A 22,797-nucleotide genomic window follows, 5' to 3' on the forward strand; every position below is an offset into this window, starting at 1 on the left:
GCAGTATTATTTTGAGCATGATATCAACTGTGAATGGCAGTATTATTTCAGAACTGTTTTGCTGTATTATTTGCACATTGTATGGCACTATGATTTATGTGGTGTATGGAAGTATTTTTGTGCACTGTATAGCGGTATTATTTGAGCCCTATATGGTGGTGTATTTTGATCACTGTATTCAGGTATTATTTGCGCATTATAAGCTGCTGTACTTTGATCACTGTATGATGGTATTATTTGAGCATCTTATAGTACTATTAATTGAGCATTATATGGCAGTGTTATTTTAGCAGTGTATGCAAGTATTTCTTGTGATTAGCAGAGTGGTATTTTTGGGTACTCCATGGTGGTATAGTTTGGGCTTTACATGTTGGTAGTATTTGTGCGCGGTATAGTGGAATTATATGGGCTTTTTATGGTGGTATTAGTTGAGTCTAATATAGTAGTGTTATTTCAGCACTGTATGGCAGCATTATTTGAACATTGAATGGTGTTATTATTTGGGGATTGTACAGTGGCATAGTGTGAATACTATATGGTGGTATTATTTGGGGATTGTACACTGGTATAACTTGAACACTATATGGTGGTATTATTTGGGCACTGTATGGCAGTACTGTTTTTTAGGCAATTCTATTTGCCCATCTAAAGGGCCCCACACTGTGTGCTGCGTAGAGCTGGACACTGTATAGGATTGCTATGTAAGTACTATACAACTTGTACCATATGGAGGGGGCACAAAGAAAAGATGCCACATATAAAATAACGCCGGCGCTGTATGAACCTACAGCTGAGGATTACTATGGTCTCGGCAGCGGCGCACACAATCTGCAGCACAAATCTGGGCTCTTACCTGAGTTGTAATCTGGAGCTCGCTTCTCGCAGCTTTCCCCGTAGGTCCCCGGCTGGCACACACACTGGCACTCTGTGTCCAGTAATACCACCCTGGCATTATTAGGGCACGGCGAGCACCGACACGGGTCAAACTTTTCTAAATACTCATCAAACGCTTTCAGGAGGTTGCGCCGTTTGGTCACAGCACAGGGAAATCCGGTCACCAGATCCACAATTGGGTTTAACTGCAAAATCATTGATAAGAGGACGTTTTAGAATCCGGAAGGGGGAGAAGATATTTACGGAAAACCCAGGAGCGAAACCCAGGTGGGACAAACACAAGAGGGTCTCCAAGTGCATTATTTCCCACAGCAGGGACCTTTCTTCCAGCTTCATCTTTGATTTTATTTTATGTACCACATTGCAAACTTTTACCTGGGATGGCCTAGGGGTTAGTGATAGCATTCCAGCAATTGCCTTGTATTTTTATGGTGACCTAGGGTGATGAAGGGGGCCATATTCCTTTCTATTATCCCTGTTAACCTTGGATGAGAAGGTTTGGGCTATTTAGTCTACTAAGAGGTGGCTTAAAGGTGATTGATGTATTGCAGTAATAGCCCAGGTGGTCTGGTGGTCTTAATAGTGAATGCCTTGCATGCTATGTAGGTCTAGGATGGGTAGCTTTGGGTTATTAGAAATTAATGATAGTAATCCTACAATAGCCAATAGATCTAATGTGATGAAGGCTATTTAGTTTTTTAATGAGTGGGTTAGTGGTAGTTTTCTGTAATAGCCCTTGTGGTCTAGTATGGCTCAGTGGTTAATGCTTAGTATTTCTATGTTGACCTAGTGATACAAAGGGATTAACCTCGGCATCCATTATTACCGTTGGTCTAGGATTGGACTATTTAGTTTAATTAAGAGAGGGATACGGGTTATTGATACTATTCCTGTAATAGCCCTGGTGGTCTAGTGTGGATAATATGTCTATGGTGATGTAAGGTGATGAAGGCTTTTTCCTTTTACAATGGGTGGCTTAGAGGTTAGCCATAATATTCATGTAATAGTCATGATAGTCTTTTGTGAATTAGAGGTTAATACATAGTATGTGTATGGTGATCTAGGGTGATGAAAGGTATTTCATTTTATAAAGTGTGGCTTAGGGGTCAGCCATAATATTCATGTAATAGCCCTGGTGGTCTAGTGCAGCCTTGTGGTTATTTCCAAGTATCTTGATGAAAATATTCGTTTACCTCACTATCCACCACCACAGGGTTATCCGCTGTGGACGCGGCCCATTCTTTATAGACAATGTGCTCCGGGAAGGATCCCTTTTTCTGCCAGGCTAACTTAGCAGCATATTCCGCTCTGCCGCCTTTTACTAAAGATATTGATTTTTCGGAAGACTGTAAAAATGAACCTGAGGGTAAAGTAAGACGGATTAGAGCAGGAGGATATGGCGCTTGAACAGCAGGACAAGTCCCAAACTGTTCTTCATTGAAAGAAATTGAATCATTATTGTATTAAAAAAAAAAATCATCTTTTTTCCTGAAACAGCGCCACACCTGTCCACAGGTCGCATTTGGTATTGCAGTTCAAGTCCATGAACGTCAATAAAGTTTACCTGCAATACAACCAAAGGATAGGTGTGACAGAAGATGCATGGACAGGTGTGACAGAAGATACACGGACAGGTGGGGCAGAAGATACATGGACAGGTGTGGCAGAAGATACATGGACAGGTGTGATAGAAGATACATGGACAGGTGTGGCAGAAGATGCATGGACAGGTGTGACAGAAGATACACGGACAGGTGTGGCAGAAGATACACGGATAGGTGTGGCAGAAGATGCATGGACAGGTGTGGCAGAAGATACATGGACAGGTGTGATAGAAGATACACGGACAGGTGGGGCAGAAGATACATGGACAGGTGTGGCAGAAGATACATGGACAGGTGTGATAGAAGATACATGGACAGGTGTGGCAGAAGATGCATGGACAGGTGTGACAGAAGATACACGGACAGGTGGGGCAGAAGATACATGGACAGGTGTGGCAGAAGATACATGGACAGGTGTGATAGAAGATACATGGACAGGTGTGGCAGAAGATGCATGGACAGGTGTGACAGAAGATACACGGACAGGTGGGGCAGAAGATACATGGACAGGTGTGGCAGAAGATACATGGACAGGTGTGGCAGAAGATACATGGACAGGTGTGGCAGAAGATACATGGACAGGTGTGGCAGAAGATACATGGACAGGTGTGGCAGAAGATACACGGACAGGTGTGGCAGAAGATACACGGACAGGTGTGGCAGAAGATACCCGGACAGGTGTGGCAGAAGATACACGGACAGGTGTGGCAGAAGATTCATGGACAGGTGTGGCAGAAGATACATGGACAGGTGTGACAGAAGATGCATGGAGGTGTGGCAGAAGATACATGGACAGGTGTGGCAGAAGATACACGGACAGGTGTGGCAGAAGATACATGGACAGGTGTGGCAGAAGATACACGGACAGGTGCGGCAGAAGATATATGGACAGGTGTGGCAGAAGATACATGGACAGGTGTGGCAGAAGATACACGAACAGGTGTGACAGAAGATACATGGACAGGTGTGGCAGAAGATGCATGGACAGGTGTGACAGAAGATGCATGGAGGTGTGGCAGAAGATACACGGACAGGTGTGGCAGAAGATACACGGACAGGTGTGGCAGAAGATACACGGACAGGTGTGGCAGAAGATACACGGACAGGTGTGACAGAAGATACACGGACAGGTGCAGCAGAAGATACGCGGACAGGTGTGGCAGAAGATACATGGACAGGTGTGGCAGAAGATACACGGACAGGTGTGGCAGAAGATACACGGACAGGTGTGGCAGAAGATACACGGACAGGTGTGGCAGAAGATTCATGGACAGGTGTGGCAGAAGATACATGGACAGGTGTGACAGAAGATGCATGGAGGTGTGGCAGAAGATATATGGACAGGTGTGGCAGAAGATACACGGACAGGTGCGGCAGAAGATATATGGACAGGTGTGGCAGAAGATACACGGACAGGTGTGGCAGAAGATACACGAACAGGTGTGGCAGAAGATTCATGGACAGGTGTGGCAGAAGATACACGGACAGGTGTGGCAGAAGATACACGAACAGGTGTGACAGAAGATACATGGACAGGTGTGGCAGAAGATACACGAACAGGTGTGACAGAAGATACATGGACAGGTGTGGCAGAAGATGCATGGGCAGGTGTGACAGAAGATGCATGGAGGTGTGGCAGAAGATACACGGACAGGTGTGGCAGAAGATACACGGACAGGTGTGGCAGAAGATACACGGACAGGTGTGGCAGAAGATTCATGGACAGGTGTGGCAGAAGATACATGGACAGGTGTGACAGAAGATGCATGGAGGTGTGGCAGAAGATATATGGACAGGTGTGGCAGAAGATACACGGACAGGTGCGGCAGAAGATATATGGACAGGTGTGGCAGAAGATACATGGACAGGTGTGGCAGAAGATACACGAACAGGTGTGGCAGAAGATACATGGACAGGTGTGGCAGAAGATGCATGGACAGGTGTGACAGAAGATGCATGGAGATGTGGCAGAAGATATATGGACAGGTGTGGCAGAAGATACACGGACAGGTGTGGCAGAAGATGCATGGACAGGTGTGGCAGAAGATGCATGGACAGGTGTGACAGAAGATACATGGACAGGTGTGGCAGAAGATACACGGACAGGTGTGGCAGAAGATACACGGACGGGTGTGGCAGAAGATGCATGGACGGGTGTGGCAGAAGATGCATGGACAGGTGTGGCAGAAGATACATGGACAGGTGTGGCAGAAGATACACGGACAGGTGTGACAGAAGATGCATGGACAGGTGTGGCAGAAGATACATGGACAGGTGCGGCAGAAGATACACGGACAGTTGTGGCAGAAGATGCATGGACAGGTGTGGCAGAAGATACATGGACAGGGGCAGCAGAAGAGACATGGACAGGTGTGGCAGAAGATACATGGACAGGTGTGACAGAAGATGCATGGACAGATCTGGCAGAAGATACAAGGACAGGTGTGACAGAAGAGACATGGACAGATCTGGCAGAAGATTCATGGACAGGTGTGACAGAAGATACATGGACAGGTGCAGCAGAAGAGACATGGACAGGTGTGGCAGAAGATTCATGGACAGGTGTGACAGAAGATACATGGACAGGTGCAGCAGAAGATTCATGGACAGGTGTGACAGAAGATACATGGACAGGTGCAGCAGAAGATACATGGACAGGTGTGACAGAAGATACATGGACAGGTGTGGCAGAAGAGACATGGACAGGTGTGGCAGAAGATACACGGACAGGTGTGGCAGAAGATACATGGACAGGTGTGGCAGAAGATACACGGATAGGTGTGGCAGAAGATGCATTGACAGGTGTGATAGAAGATACATGGACAGGTGTGACAGAAGATGCATGGAGGTGTGGCAGAAGATATATGGACAGGTGTGGCAGAAGATACACGGACAGGTGTGGCAGAAGATTCATGGACAGGTGTGGCAGAAGATACATGGACAGGTGTGACAGAAGATGCATGGAGGTGTGGCAGAAGATATATGGACAGGTGTGGCAGAAGATACACGGACAGGTGCGGCAGAAGATATATGGACAGGTGTGGCAGAAGATACACGGACAGGTGTGGCAGAAGATGCATGGAGGTGTGGCAGAAGATACACGGACAGGTGTGGCAGAAGATACACGGACAGGTGTGGCAGAAGATTCATGGACAGGTGTGGCAGAAGATACATGGACAGGTGTGACAGAAGATGCATGGAGGTGTGGCAGAAGATATATGGACAGGTGTGGCAGAAGATACACGGACAGGTGCGGCAGAAGATATATGGACAGGTGTGGCAGAAGATACACGGACAGGTGTGGCAGAAGATACACGAACAGGTGTGGCAGAAGATACTTGGACAGGTGTGGCAGAAGATGCATGGACAGGTGTGACAGAAGATGCATGGAGATGTGGCAGAAGATATATGGACAGGTGTGGAAGAAGATACACGGACAGGTGTGGCAGAAGATGCATGGACAGGTGTGACAGAAGATACATGGACAGGTGTGGCAGAAGATACACGGACAGGTGTGGCAGAAGATACACGGACAGGTGTGGCAGAAGATACACGGACAGGTGTGGCAGAAGATGCATGGACGGGTGTGGCAGAAGATGCATGGACAGGTGTGGCAGAGGATACATGGACAGGTGTGGCAGAAGATACACGGACAGGTGTGACAGAAGATGCATGGACAGGTGTGGCAGAAGATACATGGACAGGTGCGGCAGAAGATACACGGACAGGTGTGGCAGAAGATGCATGGACAGGTGTGGCAGAAGATACATGGACAGGGGCAGCAGAAGAGACATGGACAGGTGTGGCAGAAGATACATGGACAGGTGTGACAGAAGATGCATGGACAGATCTGGCAGAAGATACAAGGACAGGTGTGACAGAAGAGACATGGACAGATCTGGCAGAAGATTCATGGACAGGTGTGACAGAAGATACATGGACAGGTGCAGCAGAAGAGACATGGACAGGTGTGGCAGAAGATTCATGGACAGGTGCAGCAGAAGATTCATGGACAGGTGTGACAGAAGATACATGGACAGGTGCAGCAGAAGATACATGGACAGGTGTGACAGAAGATACATGGACAGGTGTGGCAGAAGATACACGGACAGGTGTGGCAGAAGATGCATGGACAGGTGTGACAGAAGATACACGGACAGGTGTGGCAGAAGATACACGGACAGGTGTGGCAGAAGATAGAAGGACAGGTGTGGCAGAAGATACACGGACAGGTGTGACAGAAGATACATGGACAGGTGTGGCAGAAGATACATGGACAGGTGTGGCAGAAGATACATGGACAGATCTGGCAGAAGATGCATGGAGGTGTGGCGTAACACAGGTGTTCTTGGAAGAAAGCAGCCATGTTGTTCCAGTCCTGTACTACCCCTGGTGGTGATATGTGGTATTACACTGCAGTGAATAAAATGTTGCCCGATTAGCGCCAGTCTGGAAATGCATCTTGTACAATTATCTCAAAACATACGATTCATGGAAAGTGTGACTATCCGAGCAGATTACCAGCTTTCGGCTCAGGTACCTTCATATTTCTCTGTCATCTTGTTGGTCGTACATATGTGATTAACTATTGTTTTCGTGAAGAAAATAAAGACCCGTCGCTTTGTTTCCCATCTCGAACACTCAACTGATTGCGCAGTGGTCAGACCTAATGGAAGACAAAATAGTAATGTTCTAGGGCTTCACATGAGCACAAAGATGGCAGACATGGGGTCTTCAGGAAGCCCCCAGCTGTGATGATAAACCAATGGCACGTCACAATTCTATCATGAAGGACAGGGGTGTAAATAGAAATCATGTAGCCCCACAGCAGAAATCCTAATCCCTCCCACATGACAAAAAAAAATATATATATATATTCGGTAGGGTAGCAGACGAGCATATCCCACAACTCTTACAATTACATTTTGCAGCTATTGAAACCCCTTAATGTTCCCACACACTAATGTACCCTTTTAATGGCATTCTTAAAGTATGATGCCCACAAATGTGTCCCCCACACACAGTATTAATCCCCCACAGTGAATTCCGCCATATGCACATTATGATACCTCACCCACAAAGTATGATACCTTCACAGTGACCCCAACACAGTATAATGGTTTCAACACAGCCCTCATATGATGGCCCCCACATAGCCCTCCAGACAATATAACTGCCCCCACACAACCATCCACAAAGTATAATGGACCTGATACAGCCCCCAAACAACATAATTGCCCTCCAAACAGTATAATTGGCCCTCACACAGGCTTCCAAACAGTATTATTGGTCCTCACACAGGCTTCCAAACAGTATAATTGCCCCCACATAGCCCTCCAAATAGTATGATGACCCCCACATAGCCCTCAAAATAGTATGATGGCCTCCATATAGCCTTTCAAATAGTATGATGGCCTCCACATCGAACAGCACCCTCCAAATAGAATGACACCCCCGCAAACAGTATGATGATTGCCCATAGCCCTCCAGACAGTATAACTGCCTCCACACAGCCCACCACAAAGTATAATGGACCCCACACAGCCCTCCAAACAATATAATTTCCACCACCACAGCCCTCCAAACAGTATAATTGGCCCTCACACATGCCTCCAAACAGTATAATGGCCCCTACATGGTCCTCCAAATAGTACGATGGCCACCATATAGCCCCGAAAATAGTATGATGGCCCACACATAGCCCTTCAAATAGTATGATGGCTCCTCATAGACCTCCAAATAGTATGGTGGCTACCACATAGCCCTACAAATAGTATGATTACCCCCTGAGAGGCAGTGACTAGTGTTACATGTGAGGGTCACTGTATGCTCCCCCCAGGATGCGCACGGAGGCGTATTTAGGCCATGAGAGGGCATTGCAGTCCCAGGCGTAGCACTGGTTGCAATGCAGACTAAAGTGAGTATAGGTCGGACATGTTAGTTATCCAAGGCAGATTTAGGGAAAACCTGCTCTGGGATTTTTGAGTTTTGAAATGGACAACAGGACAGTAGTGGTGCAGTCCTTTTCATTCCTGGTTTTACATGTGGTTGAAGACCACAGTTTCAAGTTTAAAACCCTGCAGTAGAGGGTTTGGGTGTGTCAGGTTCAGAATCAGTGGCAGTCTGGTGTTGTCATGAGTACAGAGCAGGAGGCTCTGCAGAGCTTCACCTGTGTGAGACATCTCAGGCCAGCAGAGCCAAACGGTCAAGGCAGCTGAAAAGTCTGGCACCCCACAGTGTGCACAGCGGTGCAGTCGCCCACGGCAACTGGTCTCAGAAGGTGGACTGGAGTGTTTAGTGACTGTAAACTGGAGGATATGGTTCCCGGCTGCAATCCAGAGGATATCGTGTACTCTGCATTGCTGTGAGTAAAGAGACTTTAACACCTCTGTGCAGTCGCCCACGGCAACCGGTCAGAGGTGGATTAGCATGTTTAGTGACTGTAATCCATAGGATATGTGCCGGGCTGCAATCCGGAGGATATCGTGTGCTGTGTTTATATGAGTTGAACATTAAAGAGACATTTTGCTTTGAACTTTGCTGGCTCTATGCCTCATCACTGCATAAGTGTGCTACTGCTGCACTACACCCCACATAGACCTCCAAATAGTATGATGGCCCCCACATAGCTCACTCTCCAAATAGTATGATGGTCCCACATAGCCCTCCAAATAGTATGATGGCTCCCCATAGCCCTCCAAATAGCATGAAGGCCTCCACATCGCCCTACAAACAGTATGACACTCCCACACATAGTAAGACGGCCACACATAGCAATCTAAACACTATAATAGCCCCAAGAAAGTACTGAGTAATTTAAAAAAACATTCACCTCTCAACGTTCTCACACTTCCTCCTCCATCATAGCTTGGGACCTGGGGTCGGCACTGGCGCCGAGCTCCCAAACTCATGGATCCCACATTGACCGTGTGGTCAGCATCTATTAGCGGTACGCCACTGATGAAGGGGGATAGGGTGACAGAAGCACCGTCCCTTCTGTCTAGCCACATAGATGCCACAGACACTACTGAACGTGGCATCTAAAAGGGGTAAACGGATGCGATCTTAGTTACCTTGCTCTGTCTGTTTGTTACTTTGTGTCAGTCTGCCCTCTGACCTCCAATCAGGGTTACCGAGGTCTGGACAACGATTCTTAGTTCCTTACCTGAATTCTTCAGCTCCTCGGCGCTGTACTGGTAGAGGAGGTCATACGATCCCCCCATGGAGCCGGAAGTGATGTAATGGGTGCCGAAATCCTCAAATATTCTGCTGTAAAGAGGATAGTTGTATTCCAAGGGCAAATGATTCAGAGCGCGAAGGAAGACGTCCGACAGCCACAGATTGTCCTTCTTCATTCTGAATTCTGACACCGAGATCACTTTATTGATCCTGATGAAATTAGAATTCTAGAAGGAAACAGATGGTAAAATCCATGAACTGGAGCTGATACATCACCCACATATTAGCTATATTCTATCTATCTATCTATCTATCTATCTATCTATCTATCTATCTATCTATCTATCTATCTATCTATCTATTATCTATCCATTATCTATCTAATTCTCTATTATCTATCTATCTATTATCGATCTGTCTATTATCTATCTATTGTAATGTAGCGGTAGCACCATATGCAGTGAAACGGCAGTGACCCAAGCAAGTTCAAAACAAAACGTTCCTTTAATGTGTTACTTCACACAGTCCATTAGAATACATAGTACACGGCTTTAGTTTGCAGTCCCTAAACAGACCGGACTTCCTTTTGTCCAGTTTCCCTGGGTGACCGCACACCGGAACCAAGTCTATTTACTCACGCAGTGCACAGCACGCTGTATCCTCCAGATCGCATCCGGGTAAACAAAAGACAGCTCTAGACGCAGGGTGTCAGTCTCTTTGGTTCCTCTTGCCCTTGTGTTGCCTCACACAGGGAGTGCTCTGCAGACAACTGCTCTGTCTGCTTCCAAGACCAACACCTCTGCCTATACTCCAGGGCTTTTAATCAGTCACTGCTTCACCATTCTAATCATTGCTACACCTGTGACTGTAATACGCCCTCATGGCCTCACTATGCCTCCGTGCACATTCTGGAGAGCACAAACAGTGCCCCCTAGCTGTAACAGGGGTCACTGCCTCACACTATCTATGTATCTATCTATCTATTATCTGTCTATCCATTATCTATCTATCTATCTATCTATCTATCTATTTATCTATCTATCTATTATCTATCTATTATCTATCTATCTATCCATCTATCTATTATATATCTATTTATTATCTATCTAAATATCTATCTATCTTTATCTATCTATCAATCATCTATCTAAATATCTAGCTATCTATCTATCTGTCATCTATCTATTATCTATCATCTATCACCTACATCTTAGTGGTCATGGATTACGTGCCACTGAGGAACGTTTCAGCTGAGTATCAACCGGGAGCTTGTCCATATCTTTGCCAGGATCAGTTTGCCCAAGGAGATTTTGATACACCAAAGGACCCAGCAAAATAATTCGGGAGCTGTGCAGAGTCTTCCTTCTCGCTCAGCTGCGAACCTCCATTTACCATACGCAGACCGATGGGCTGTTGGAACTCTTCAAAAAGACCCTGAAGGCCATGCTCAAGAGAGTTGTTGAGAAAGATGGTCGGAACTGGGACTATCTGCTCCCATTCCTGCTCTTTTCTATCAGAGATGTCCCACAGGCCTCCACTGACTTTTCACTGTTTGAGCTTCTGTACAGCCGACATCCATGAGGGCTCCTGGATATCGCCAAGGAAGCCAGCGAAGCTGAAGTCACGCCACACCGGAGTGTCATTGAGCATATTGCCCAGCTGCAAGAAAGGATGGCTCACGTATTGCCTATCGTAAGGGAACATTTTCTCCTGGTACAGGAGGCCCAAGTGAGGGTATACAACCAATCAGCAAGGCTAAGGCAATTCCAGCCTGGGGGCCACATGCTAGTGCTTATTCCTACAGTGGAGAGCAAATTCTTGGCCAAGTGGCAAGGCCTGTTTGAGATAGTGGAAAAACTCAGGGAGGTGAATTACAAGGTACACCAGCCCGGACGCAGTAAGCCGCACCAGGTATACCATGTGAACCTACTCAAACCTTGATGGGACCGTGATCTGCTGGAAGCTTCTTGCCTGGAGGCCCGTTCCAAAGCCAAGATTGAGGAGGTCGTGATTGCTGAGATGCTAACGCTGGCCCAGAAGCAAAAATGTCGAGAACTGCAGCAGCAGAACTGGGACCTGTTCTCTGAGATGCCAGGGTACACACAGGTTGTGGAACATGATGTGCTAACAGGTCCATATATAAGAGTAAACCTCAAAACCTACAGAATCCCCAAAGCGCGCTGGGAGATAATCTCCAAGGAGGTGAAGAGAATGCTGGACCTCAGGGTGATAGAGGAATCAAGAAGTAGCTGGTCAAGTCCCATCATCCTCGCACTAAAGACCAATGGCGATTGACGGTTTTATAATGATTACCTCAGGCTCAAAGAGGTGACCCATTTTGACGTATACCCGATGCCCCGTGTGGATAAACTTATTGAGCGAATTGGACCCACAAGGTACATCACAACCCTCAACCTGACAAAGGGGTACTGGCAGATCCCTACCTATTTACCAGAGCACCAAGGAGAACACGGCCTTCTCGACGCCGGATGGGTGTTTTCAGTACACCAGGATGACCTTTGGATTGCAGGGGGCCCCAGCTACTTTCCAGAGGGTGATGGATCGAATCTTGGCTCCACATAAGAAATATGCAGCAGCCTACTTGGATGACATTGTCATCATTAGCCCTGACTGGAGATCGCACCTGCCAAAGGTACAGGCGATCCTCGATAAATCCGAAGAAGTGTGCCATAGGAAAGGAAGAGCCAAGGTACTTGGGCTACATCGTCGGGAGAGACGAGCTCAATCCCCAGATGAATAAAATAGAGGCCATTCAGGAATGGCCGCAGCCCCTTTCCAAGAAGCAAGTGAGGGCGTTTCTTGGGATTGTGGGGTATTACCGCCGTTTTATCCCGAACTTTGCCATAATTGCCACACCGCTAACAGATCTCCTTGTGGGCACCAAGTCAACAATAGTAAAATGGACTCCGAACACAGAGATGGCATTTCAAGAGCTGAAGGGGGCTCTGTGCAAGCATCCAGTTCTGCTCACGCCTGACTTTAGTAAAAAATTTGTGGTCCAGACTGATGCTTCAGAGGTTGGGTTGGGAGCCGTGCTGCCGCAGGAAATCAAAAGAAAAGAGCATCCCATCCTATACCTGAGCTGGAAACTCATCTTGCGAGAAGAACTACGCAATAGTTGAGAAAGAATGCTTAGCCATAAAGTGGGACGTCGAAACCCTGAAATACTACCTGCTAGGCCGTTGGTTTAAGTTAGTGTCGGACCATGCCCCTCTGAAATGGTTGTGAGAGAAGAAGGGTAAGAACGCCAGGGTGACTAGGTTGTTCTTAGCCCTTCAGGACTTTACTTTCTAAGTAGAACATAGGCCAGTGAAGTTACATGACAATGCGGATGCTCTCTTCCAAATTTCTTGTTAAGTGTCTGGAGGTGCCAAAACCCCTGACTTTAGGCAGAGGGGGGAATATGTGACAGGATCACTGGCACAGTGTATGAAGGGAGATATGCGTCACTGTGCATAATAGCTTCAGTGATGTAAAACCAGAATCATTTTCCTCCAGCACGCTATGTACTGAGAGGTTTAGGTTATGCTATGGGCTGGTTTTAGTGGACCTTTATAGAGCGGGTGGGAGGAGGTCCACCTTATCTCCACTTGCAGAGTCCTGACAGGACCTGTGTGAGGTCAAGGTCATGTGATCATCACATGGGTTGTTATATACCTGGCCATGAGTGTCAGTGGGGAGAGGTGGCACTACCACGTGGCTCCCGTGGGAGCTAAGGACCCTGTGTGTGTTACTTGCAGTGAAGTGTGCAGGGAAAGGACTCTGATGGACTTTATCTTTGTTTTGTTTTACCGTTATGCCCGAAAGGCTCGGTTTGTTTCGCTGAACCCTGCTAAGGTTTATGCTGTCTATATAATAAATCAGCAGGTGAACTACCACCAGAACTGTTCCTGTGTCTACCTGGTGAAGCAGCTGAGAGGGTCAACCCCTCACACTATCTATTATTGATCTCTCTATTTATCTATGCACTATCTCCTTTAGAGTTCCACATTCCAACAAAGGACATGAAAGTGGTAAATCAGTAGTCATCAATATTCTGAGAGTTCGAGAGCAGCCATCCCTGTGATTGCGATGACCGAGATGCCGGGACAGGGATTACTTACCTTCTTATAGGAGGCTTGTAAGGATTCCTTAAAGGACGATGATTTCGTATGTTTGCTTTTACGTTTAAAATGGAATAATAGGGGGATTCCACTAGATCCTTGAGATCCGCTGTGAGTATTTAAGTAATTGCTACTGGATTTAGCAAAAGGAATGATACTATCGTAGAAATCAGCCGACACATCATCCTCTTCATCTTTCATCTGTTAGATGCAGAATGCACATATAATTTGTATCTAAAGTCAGTACAAGATAATGAAAGCTGCATCCAACAAGAGTCAACGTGAAAGCTGAGTATTTTGGAAAGCGTCATCAGATTATGACAAGCTGTGTCAAGCCTTAAGTAACAGTCTTGTCTCTGCTTGCAAGTTTTACTTTGTAAAGTCACAAGTTACACCTTTGTCTTTGCAAGCAAGTTACCTGATTGCATTCATCTCTGCTATTCTTATGATGCCCACACTCACAATTTTTCTGTTCCTGTGGCTTTCCAAAGTTACTCCTCTGTCCAGTTTTCTACTCCCTTCTAGTCTATATGACAACTTTGTCCTTAGTAAAACCTTACTGGCTATCACTTATAATGTTATTTTTTCCCCATACGCCTATATAGAGACCCTTATAAGTCCCTCAAAGATATTTCCCGTAAATTATGTTAACTCCTTCACCCTAGGGACATTTTCTGTTTTCTTTTTCTTTTCCCCCTTCTTTTAAGATTCATAACCTTTTATTTTTCCGCACCCATAGCTGTATGAGGGCTTTTTTTTGCGGGTTGTACGTTTGAATGACACCATCCATATTATCATGTGAAGCACTAGAAAGTGGGAAAAAAATCCAAGTGCAGTGAAACTGCAAAAAAAAGGTGCAATTCCACTGTTGTTGTTTTTTTTTAATGTAATGTTGACTATCTGGTAACACTGACCTGGCAATATAATTCTGATTTTTGGAAATTTGTAAGGAAAAAAAAATTGCTCTTGTAACCTTTTTTTTCAAGACCCATAACATTTTCATTTTTCAGGATCTGGGGCTGAGTCAGGGCTTATTTTTTGTCCCTTGTGCAGACGTTTTTAATGATACCATTTTGGGGAAGATATAATTTTTCCATTGTCTCTTATTGCATTGTGTTACAATGTTGTGGCGGCCAAAAAAACCCACAATTTTGGAGTTTGTATTTTTTTTTTCCTCGTTACGCCATTTACCAATCAGATTAATTTATTTTACGTTTTGATAGATCGGACATTTCTGAATGCAGTGATACCAAACATTTTTCTCACCTGGGTTCAGGAAAAATTTGCTGCATGCTACGTATGGCCGCCTGAAAAGGCCGAGACTCACCAATGAAAGTCAATGGGTTCAAGAAAAAACACAGATCATGGTGTGCCATGTAATTTTTACGCACCTATCTCATAGGAAACCCAACATTTCATCAGCCGAGTACAGTAAATTCACAGCCCGAACCGCCAGAATACAATAGAAAATATATATAGAATTTTTTTAAAAAATGGCGTGGGTCCCCCATATTATTCTTAACTAGCTGAGGGAAAGTTGACAGCTGGGGGATGATGTTTATATTCTGGGAAGGGGGTAATAAACATGGAGCTTCAGAAGCTATTAATTAAAGGGGGAACCCCACATAATTTTTTTTGGGGGGTTACCCCTTGTTAATAACCAGTAAAGGCCAAGTAGACAGCTGAAAGATGATATTAATAGCCTGGGAAGTTCCATGTTTATTACCCCCTTCCTAGACTATAAACATCAGAACTCAGCTGTCGACTTTCCCTCAGCTGGTTAAGAATAATATGGGGTCACCACGCCATTTTTTTCTCTTATTTATTTAATTATTAGCTAAATACATGTATAGTAAGTTACACACACTGTATAGATGATTAATCTCAATTACATCTATCTATCTACGGCCAGTCTCACACGTCCAGATAATTCCGGTACCGGAGAAAACGGTACCGGAGTTATCCGTGTGTCCGTGTGCTCACGTAGGCCATCCGTGTGGGATCCGTATGATGTCCGTGAGTACGTTTTTAAGGTCCGTGTGCTGTCCGTGTGCTGTCCGTGTGCTGTCCATGTGCTGTCCGTGTGCTGTTCGTGTGCTGTCCGTCTGTCCGTGTATTGCAACAATTTTTACAATTTTAACCCTATGACAGGGAAAACGCACATGGACAGCACACGGATGTCACACGGACAGCATCCGTGTGCGGTACGTGTTTACACGGACCCATTGACTTTAATGGGTCCGTGTGATCCGTGCGCTCCCACGAACACTGACATGTCTCCGTGTTTTGCAAACGTACACACGGTCCGGGAAAAATCACTGATATCTGCAGAGACACATTCATTTTAATGTGTCTACGTGTGTCAGTGTTTCCGGTACGTGAGAAAACTGTCACTACACGTACCGGAGCCACTGACGTGTGAAACCGGCCTACAGTGGGGAAAGTATAGGTATTTGATACACTGCTGTTTTTGCAAATTTGTTTTCATGCAATAAAATGCAATTTCATTTTTAAAAAATCATACAATGTGATTTTCTGTTTTATTATTTTTAGATTCTGTCTCTCACAGTCGAAGTGCACCTACAAGAAAAATTACAGACCTCTCCAATCTTTGTAGTTGGTGTGACAAAGTCATTGGCAAAGTGCTGGAGCTATTTAAAACCCAGAAGTTTCCTCCACCACACTATGTCTTGAGAGGGGTTAATCAGCCATTTTAAGGGCTGGGTTTTTGTGGACAACCATAGAGCGGGTGGGAGGTTGTCCACCTTATCTCCACCCCAGGGTGTGGTCTGAGGCTTAAATAGCTGGCCTCCAGAGTCATGCAATGTTCAGTATGGCTGGAGAGAGGAACCCCAGCATTTTGTGTCCCGAGGAGGAAAAACTATCTAACGCTGTATATATTGTTTTATTAGTTAGTAAAATAGCTTGAAATGACAGAGGATTACTGTATGTAAAAGCTGATGTTAAAAACGCATTGCAGGCGTATTCTTGGTGAGGAAAAAACAGATGACACTCACCAACTTTTCTGGCTGAGAATCTAAGCTACTTTATATACACAGATGTGAGTGTACACACTATATAGTGCAAAACTGCAGATTTATGTCCCCTCCGAAAACTAAAAAATGTAACTTGAAAAGTAAAACTAAAAGTTTTAAAAAATAAAAATAACATAAGAATTCTAATCTAATTTTAAAAATGTATATTTATTATTTCCACATCCATAAAAGTTCCATGTCAGAAAATATAAAATTGTTTAACCCCCGTGGCATTTGTTGTAAAGAAAACAAAGTCAAAACTTGCTATTTTTTTTGGTCGGCACACCATTCCCCAAAAATACAATAAAAAGCGATCCTTTGTATCTACCCAAAAATGGTACGAATAAAAAAAAACCTCAGCTCCATTGATGGGAAAATAAAAAACAAGTTACTGTTCTTGGGAAATAGTGACACAAAACATTTTTTTAACAAAATTCCGAATTTTTGAAACCACTAAAATAGTAAAAAGATCTTTACAAATTTGTTTTCGCCATAATCGTAGTGACGTGGAGAATCACATTACTGGATCGTTTTTACTGCATAATCAATGCTGGGAAAATAGAACACAAAAATACACATTTTTTTTTCATCATTTTTGTCTCACATTGATTTTTATTTCCATTTTTCAGTGCATTTTATGGTAAAATGAATGGTGTAATTGAAAACTAAAACTCATCCCGCAAAATGGAAACTCTGATACAGGTACGTCACCGGAGAATTAAATACGTATTAAAAAGGAAAACACAAAAATGAAAAATGGCTGCTTTATTTTAAGTAGCTGACCCCTTTAAGTCTACAGATCTGGCTGTTTTCCTCCCTCTACTGACTTCTGTACACGTTCTTGCTCTATAGGTTCAGAGTGGATGGTCTCCTACTGGTCCATTGTAAGCAATGTGACAGTCAAATGCTTTCTTCTTCCTTCCCTTTCCCTGTTTCACTGAGTCTGCAGCTGCATCCCCCTCCTATCCCCCTTCCTATCCTCTAAATACTTCCTTACTTCTGAAGATTTCCTACAAGCCTGCAGACAGTCGGGAGGTGAGGAAGACGCCTAATCTACGATACAAGGCTTCATGTGTTCCCCTGCATCACTGATTTCTGCCCTATTAGAATTACAGGCGTGTTCTTTATTAGAACTTTCTGGAGAACAATATACTCAAGAGTGAAAAAAGTGAAAAATACACAGAAAGTGTGCACCTGAAATGTGATGCTTTCCAGGTTTGCAGGCACCCGATATAACTTCCGATTTGGTCCTGTCCCATTGCCAGAAACTGTGTCACGTCTTCCTCCAAAAAATGAGTTATCCAGGATCTCTCCGCGACTCTCCCCCGACAGGTAGTTATACCTAAACCCCCACACGAGATGGAAAAAAACAATCAGTAAGATTGACAGGACATAAGAATGCAGAGGTTCAGGGAGCTATTACCCCAATACCCCGGGGCATTAGGACTTGGGCAGATTCTAGTCCATTTTTTGGTCCATATAATTCTAGTTCTTAGTTAATCCCAACAATAAAATCATTAATTTTACTCCATGATTTACCCATTTCCCATCAGCTGCACCCCGGGGATGAACTCAAAGCTCCTTGTCTCCGGTCTCCTCTTACAGCCTCGTTCATCTGAGTTGTCCCCACAGTCGTTGTCTCCATTACACTTCAATTTTGGGTCAATGCATCGACCTGTTCACAAAAACAAAGATCATTTTTTTACTTAAATACAGTGTGAGATCCCCCCAGGCCCAGGGTGACAGTGACTCAGGGGCCAAGTGTCTCCTGATGTGACCCAAAGCCAACACCTATGGGGAGAATTGAAGAGACAAATTGTCATCATTCTCCATCCAACATCCAGGTTCTAGAAGACCTCGTTCTGAAGAACGGAGAAAGATCCATGTTGTAATATGTCGCCAAAGTGTTCCTTTCAGGCCTAGAAGACTCGGTGCCGTCCATATCATGGAGGTCACACAAAATACTAGATATAGCAGTGTTTATCCATGCCGCTGTTCTAAATAGTCAGACATTAACATTGCACCAAATCCCTACACCACTAGGGGGAGCTCCCTGTATACAGAGATACATGATAAGATCCTGTCTGCAGCCACCACTAGGGGGAGCTCCCTGTATACAGAGATACATGATAAGATCCTGTCTGCAGCCACCACTAGGGGGAGCTCCCTGTATACCGAGATACATGATAAGATCCTGTCTGCAGCCACCACTAGGGGGAGCTCCCTGTATACAGAGATACATGATAAGATCCTGTCTGCAGTCACCACTAGGGGGAGATCCCTGTATACAGAGATACATGATACGATCCTGTCTGTAGTCACCACTAGGGGGAGCTCCCTGTATACAGAGATGCATGATAAGATTCTGTCTGCAGTCACCACTAGGGGGAGATCCCTGTATACAGAGATACATGATAAGATCCTGTCTGCAGCCACCACTAGGGGGAGCTCCCTGTATACCGAGATACATGATAAGATCCTGTCTGCAGCCACCACTAGGGGGAGCTCCCTGTATACAGAGATACATGATAAGATCCTGTCTGCAGTCAACACTAGGGGAGCTCCCTGTATACTGGGATACATAATAAGATCCTGTCTGCAGCCACCACTAGGGGGAGCTCCCTGTATACAGAGATACATGATAAGATCCTGTCTGCAGCCACCACTAGGGGGAGCTCCCTGTATACAGAGATACATGATAAGATCCTGTCTGCAGCCACCACTAGGGGGAGCTGCCTGTATACAGAGATACATGATAAGATCCTGTCTACAGCTACCACTAGGGGGAGCTCCCTGTATACATAGATACATGATAAGATTCTGTCTGCAGCCACCACTAGGGGGAGCTCCCTGTATACAGAGATACATGATAAGATCCTGTCTGCAGCCACCACTAGGGGGAGCTCCCTGTATACAGAGATACATGATAAGATCCTATTTGCAGTCACCACTAGGGGGAGCTCCCTGTATACAGAGATACATGATAAGATCCTGTCTGCAGTCACCACTAGGGGGAGCTCCCTGTATACAGAGATGCATGATAAGATCCTGTCTGTAGTCACCACTAGGGGGAGCTGCCTGTATACAGAGATACATGATAAGATCCTGTCTGCAGCCACCACTAGGGGGAGCTCCCTGTATACCGAGATACATGATAAGATCCTGTCTGCAGCCACCACTAGGGGGAGCTCCCTGTATACAGAGATACATGATAAGATCCTGTCTGCAGTCACCACTAGGGGGAGATCCCTGTATACAGAGATACATGATACGATCCTGTCTGTAGTCACCACTAGGGGGAGCTCCCTGTATACAGAGATGCATGATAAGATTCTGTCTGCAGTCACCACTAGGGGGAGATCCCTGTATACAGAGATACATGATAGGATCCTATCTGCAGCCACCACTAGGGGGAGCTCCCTGTATACAGAGATACATGATAAGATCCTGTCTGCAGTCAACACTAGGGGAGCTCCCTGTATACAGGGATACATAATAAGATCCTGTCTGCAGCCACCACTAGGGGGAGCTCCCTGTATACAGAGATACATGATAAGATCCTGTCTGCAGCCACCACTAGGGGGAGCTCCCTGTATACAGAGATACATGATAAGATCCTGTCTGCAGCCACCACTAGGGGGAGCTGCCTGTATACAGAGATACATGATAAGATCCTGTCTACAGCTACCACTAGGGGGAGCTCCCTGTATACATAGATACATGATAAGATTCTGTCTGCAGCCACCACTAGGGGGAGCTCCCTGTATACAGAGATACATGATAAGATCCTGTCTGCAGCCACCACTAGGGGGAGCTCCCTGTATACAGAGATACATGATAAGATCCTATTTGCAGTCACCACTAGGGGGAGCTCCCTGTATACAGAGATACATGATAAGATCCTGTCTGCAGTCACCACTAGGGGGAGCTCCCTGTATACAGAGATGCATGATAAGATCCTGTCTGTAGTCACCACTAGGGGGAGCTGCCTGTATACAGAGATACATGATAAGATCCTGTCTGCAGCCACCACTAGGGGGAGCTGCCTGTATACAGAGATACATGATAAGATCCTGTCTACAGCTACCACTAGGGGGAGCTCCCTGTATACATAGATACATGATAAGATTCTGTCTGCAGCCACCACTAGGGGGAGCTCCCTGTATACAGAGATACATGATAAGATCCTGTCTGCAGCCACCACTAGGGGGAGCTCCCTGTATACAGAGATACATGATAAGATCCTATTTGCAGTCACCACTAGGGGGAGCTCCCTGTATACAGAGATACATGATAAGATCCTGTCTGCAGCCACCACTAGGGGGAGCTCCCTGTATACAGAGATACATGATAAGATCCTGTCTGCAGCCACCACTAGGGGGAGCTCCCTGTATACAGAGATACATGTTAAGATCCTGTCTGCAGCCACCACTAGGGGGAGCTCCCTGTATATAGAGATACATGATAAGATCCTGTCTGCAGTCACCACTAGGGGGAGCTCCCTGTATACAGAGATACATGATAAGATCCTGTCTGCAGCCACCACTAGGGGGAGCTCCCTGTATACATAGATACATGATAAGATCCTGTCTGCAGCCACCACTAGAGGGAGCTCCCTGTATACAGAGATACATGATAAGATCCTATTTGCAGTCACCACTAGAGGGAGCTCCCTGTATACAGAGATACAGTGCCTAAGTAGTATTCAACCCCCTGCAGATTTAGCAGGTTTAATAAGATGCAAATAAGTTAGAGCCTTCAAACTTCAAACAAGAGCAGGATTTATTAACAGATGCATAAATCTTACAAACCAAAAAGTTTTGTTGCTCAGTTAAATTTTTATAAATTTTAAACATAAAAGTGTGGGTCAATTATTATTCAACCCCTAGGTTTAATATTTTGTGGAATAACCTTTGTTTGCAATTACAGCTAATAATCGTCTTTTATAAGACTTGATCAGGCCGGCACAGGTCTCTGGAGTTATCTTGGCCCACTCCTCCATGCAGATCTTCTCCAAGTTATCTAGGTTCTTTGGGTGTCTCATGTGGACTTTAATCTTGAGCTCCTTCCACAAGTTTTCAATTGGGTTAAGGTCAGGAGACTGACTAGGCCACTGCAACACCTTGATTTTTTGCCTCTTGAACCAGGCCTTGGTTTTCTTGGCTGTGTGCTTTGGGTCATTGTCTTGTTGGAAGATGAAATGACGACCCATCTTAAGATCCTTGATGGAGGAGCAGAGGTTCTTGGCCAAAATCTCCAGGTAGGCCGTGTTATCCATCTTCCCATGGATGCGGACCAGATGGCCAGGCCCCTTGGCTGAGAAACAGCCCCACAGCATGATGCTGCCACCACCATGCTTGACTGTAGGGATGGTATTCTTGGGGTCGTATGCAGTGCCATCCAGTCTCCAAACGTCACGTGTGTGGTTGGCACCAAAGATCTCAATCTTGGTCTCATCAGACCAGAGAACCTTGAACCAGTCAGTCTCAGAGTCCTCCAAGTGATCATGAGCAAACTGTAGACGAGCCTTGACATGACGCTTTGAAAGTAAAGGTACCTTACGGGCTCGTCTGGAACGGAGACCATTGCGGTGGAGTACGTTACTTATGGTATTGACTGAAACCAATGTCCCCACTGCCATGAGATCTTCCCGGAGCTCCTTCCTTGTTGTCCTTGGGTTAGCCTTGACTCTTCAGACAAGCCTGGCCTCGGCACGGGAGGAAACTTTCAAAGGCTGTCCAGGCCGTGGAAGGCTAACAGTAGTTCCATAAGCCTTCCACTTCCGGATGATGCTCCCAACAGTGGAGACAGGTAAGCCCAACTCCTTGGAAAGGGTTTTGTACCCCTTGCCAGCCTTGTGACCCTCCACGATCTTGTCTCTGATGGCCTTGGAACGCTCCTTTGTCTTTCCCATGTTGACCATGTATGAGTGCTGTTCACAAGTTTGGGGAGGGTCTTAAA

General features: G+C 45.5%; 1 protein-coding gene across 1 annotated transcript in view; it reads right to left on the reverse strand.

Moving 5' to 3' along the window:
• Positions 1-22,797, reverse strand: part of C6 (complement C6) — a 49,613-nt gene that overhangs the window by 11,457 nt on the left and 15,359 nt on the right. The window contains exons 5-11 of the mRNA XM_077281412.1: positions 18,376-18,511; positions 18,031-18,178; positions 13,802-14,002; positions 9,664-9,904; positions 7,039-7,164; positions 2,088-2,254; positions 854-1,079 (exon numbers count right to left, since the gene is read on the reverse strand). Coding sequence (XP_077137527.1) covers positions 854-1,079; positions 2,088-2,254; positions 7,039-7,164; positions 9,664-9,904; positions 13,802-14,002; positions 18,031-18,178; positions 18,376-18,511 — 1,245 coding nt within the window. The remainder of the gene's footprint in view (positions 1-853; positions 1,080-2,087; positions 2,255-7,038; positions 7,165-9,663; positions 9,905-13,801; positions 14,003-18,030; positions 18,179-18,375; positions 18,512-22,797) is intronic.

The sequence above is a fragment of the Ranitomeya variabilis genome, chromosome 1, assembly GCF_051348905.1.
Source record: "Ranitomeya variabilis isolate aRanVar5 chromosome 1, aRanVar5.hap1, whole genome shotgun sequence".
In the NCBI taxonomy this organism is placed as follows: Eukaryota; Metazoa; Chordata; class Amphibia; order Anura; family Dendrobatidae; genus Ranitomeya; species Ranitomeya variabilis.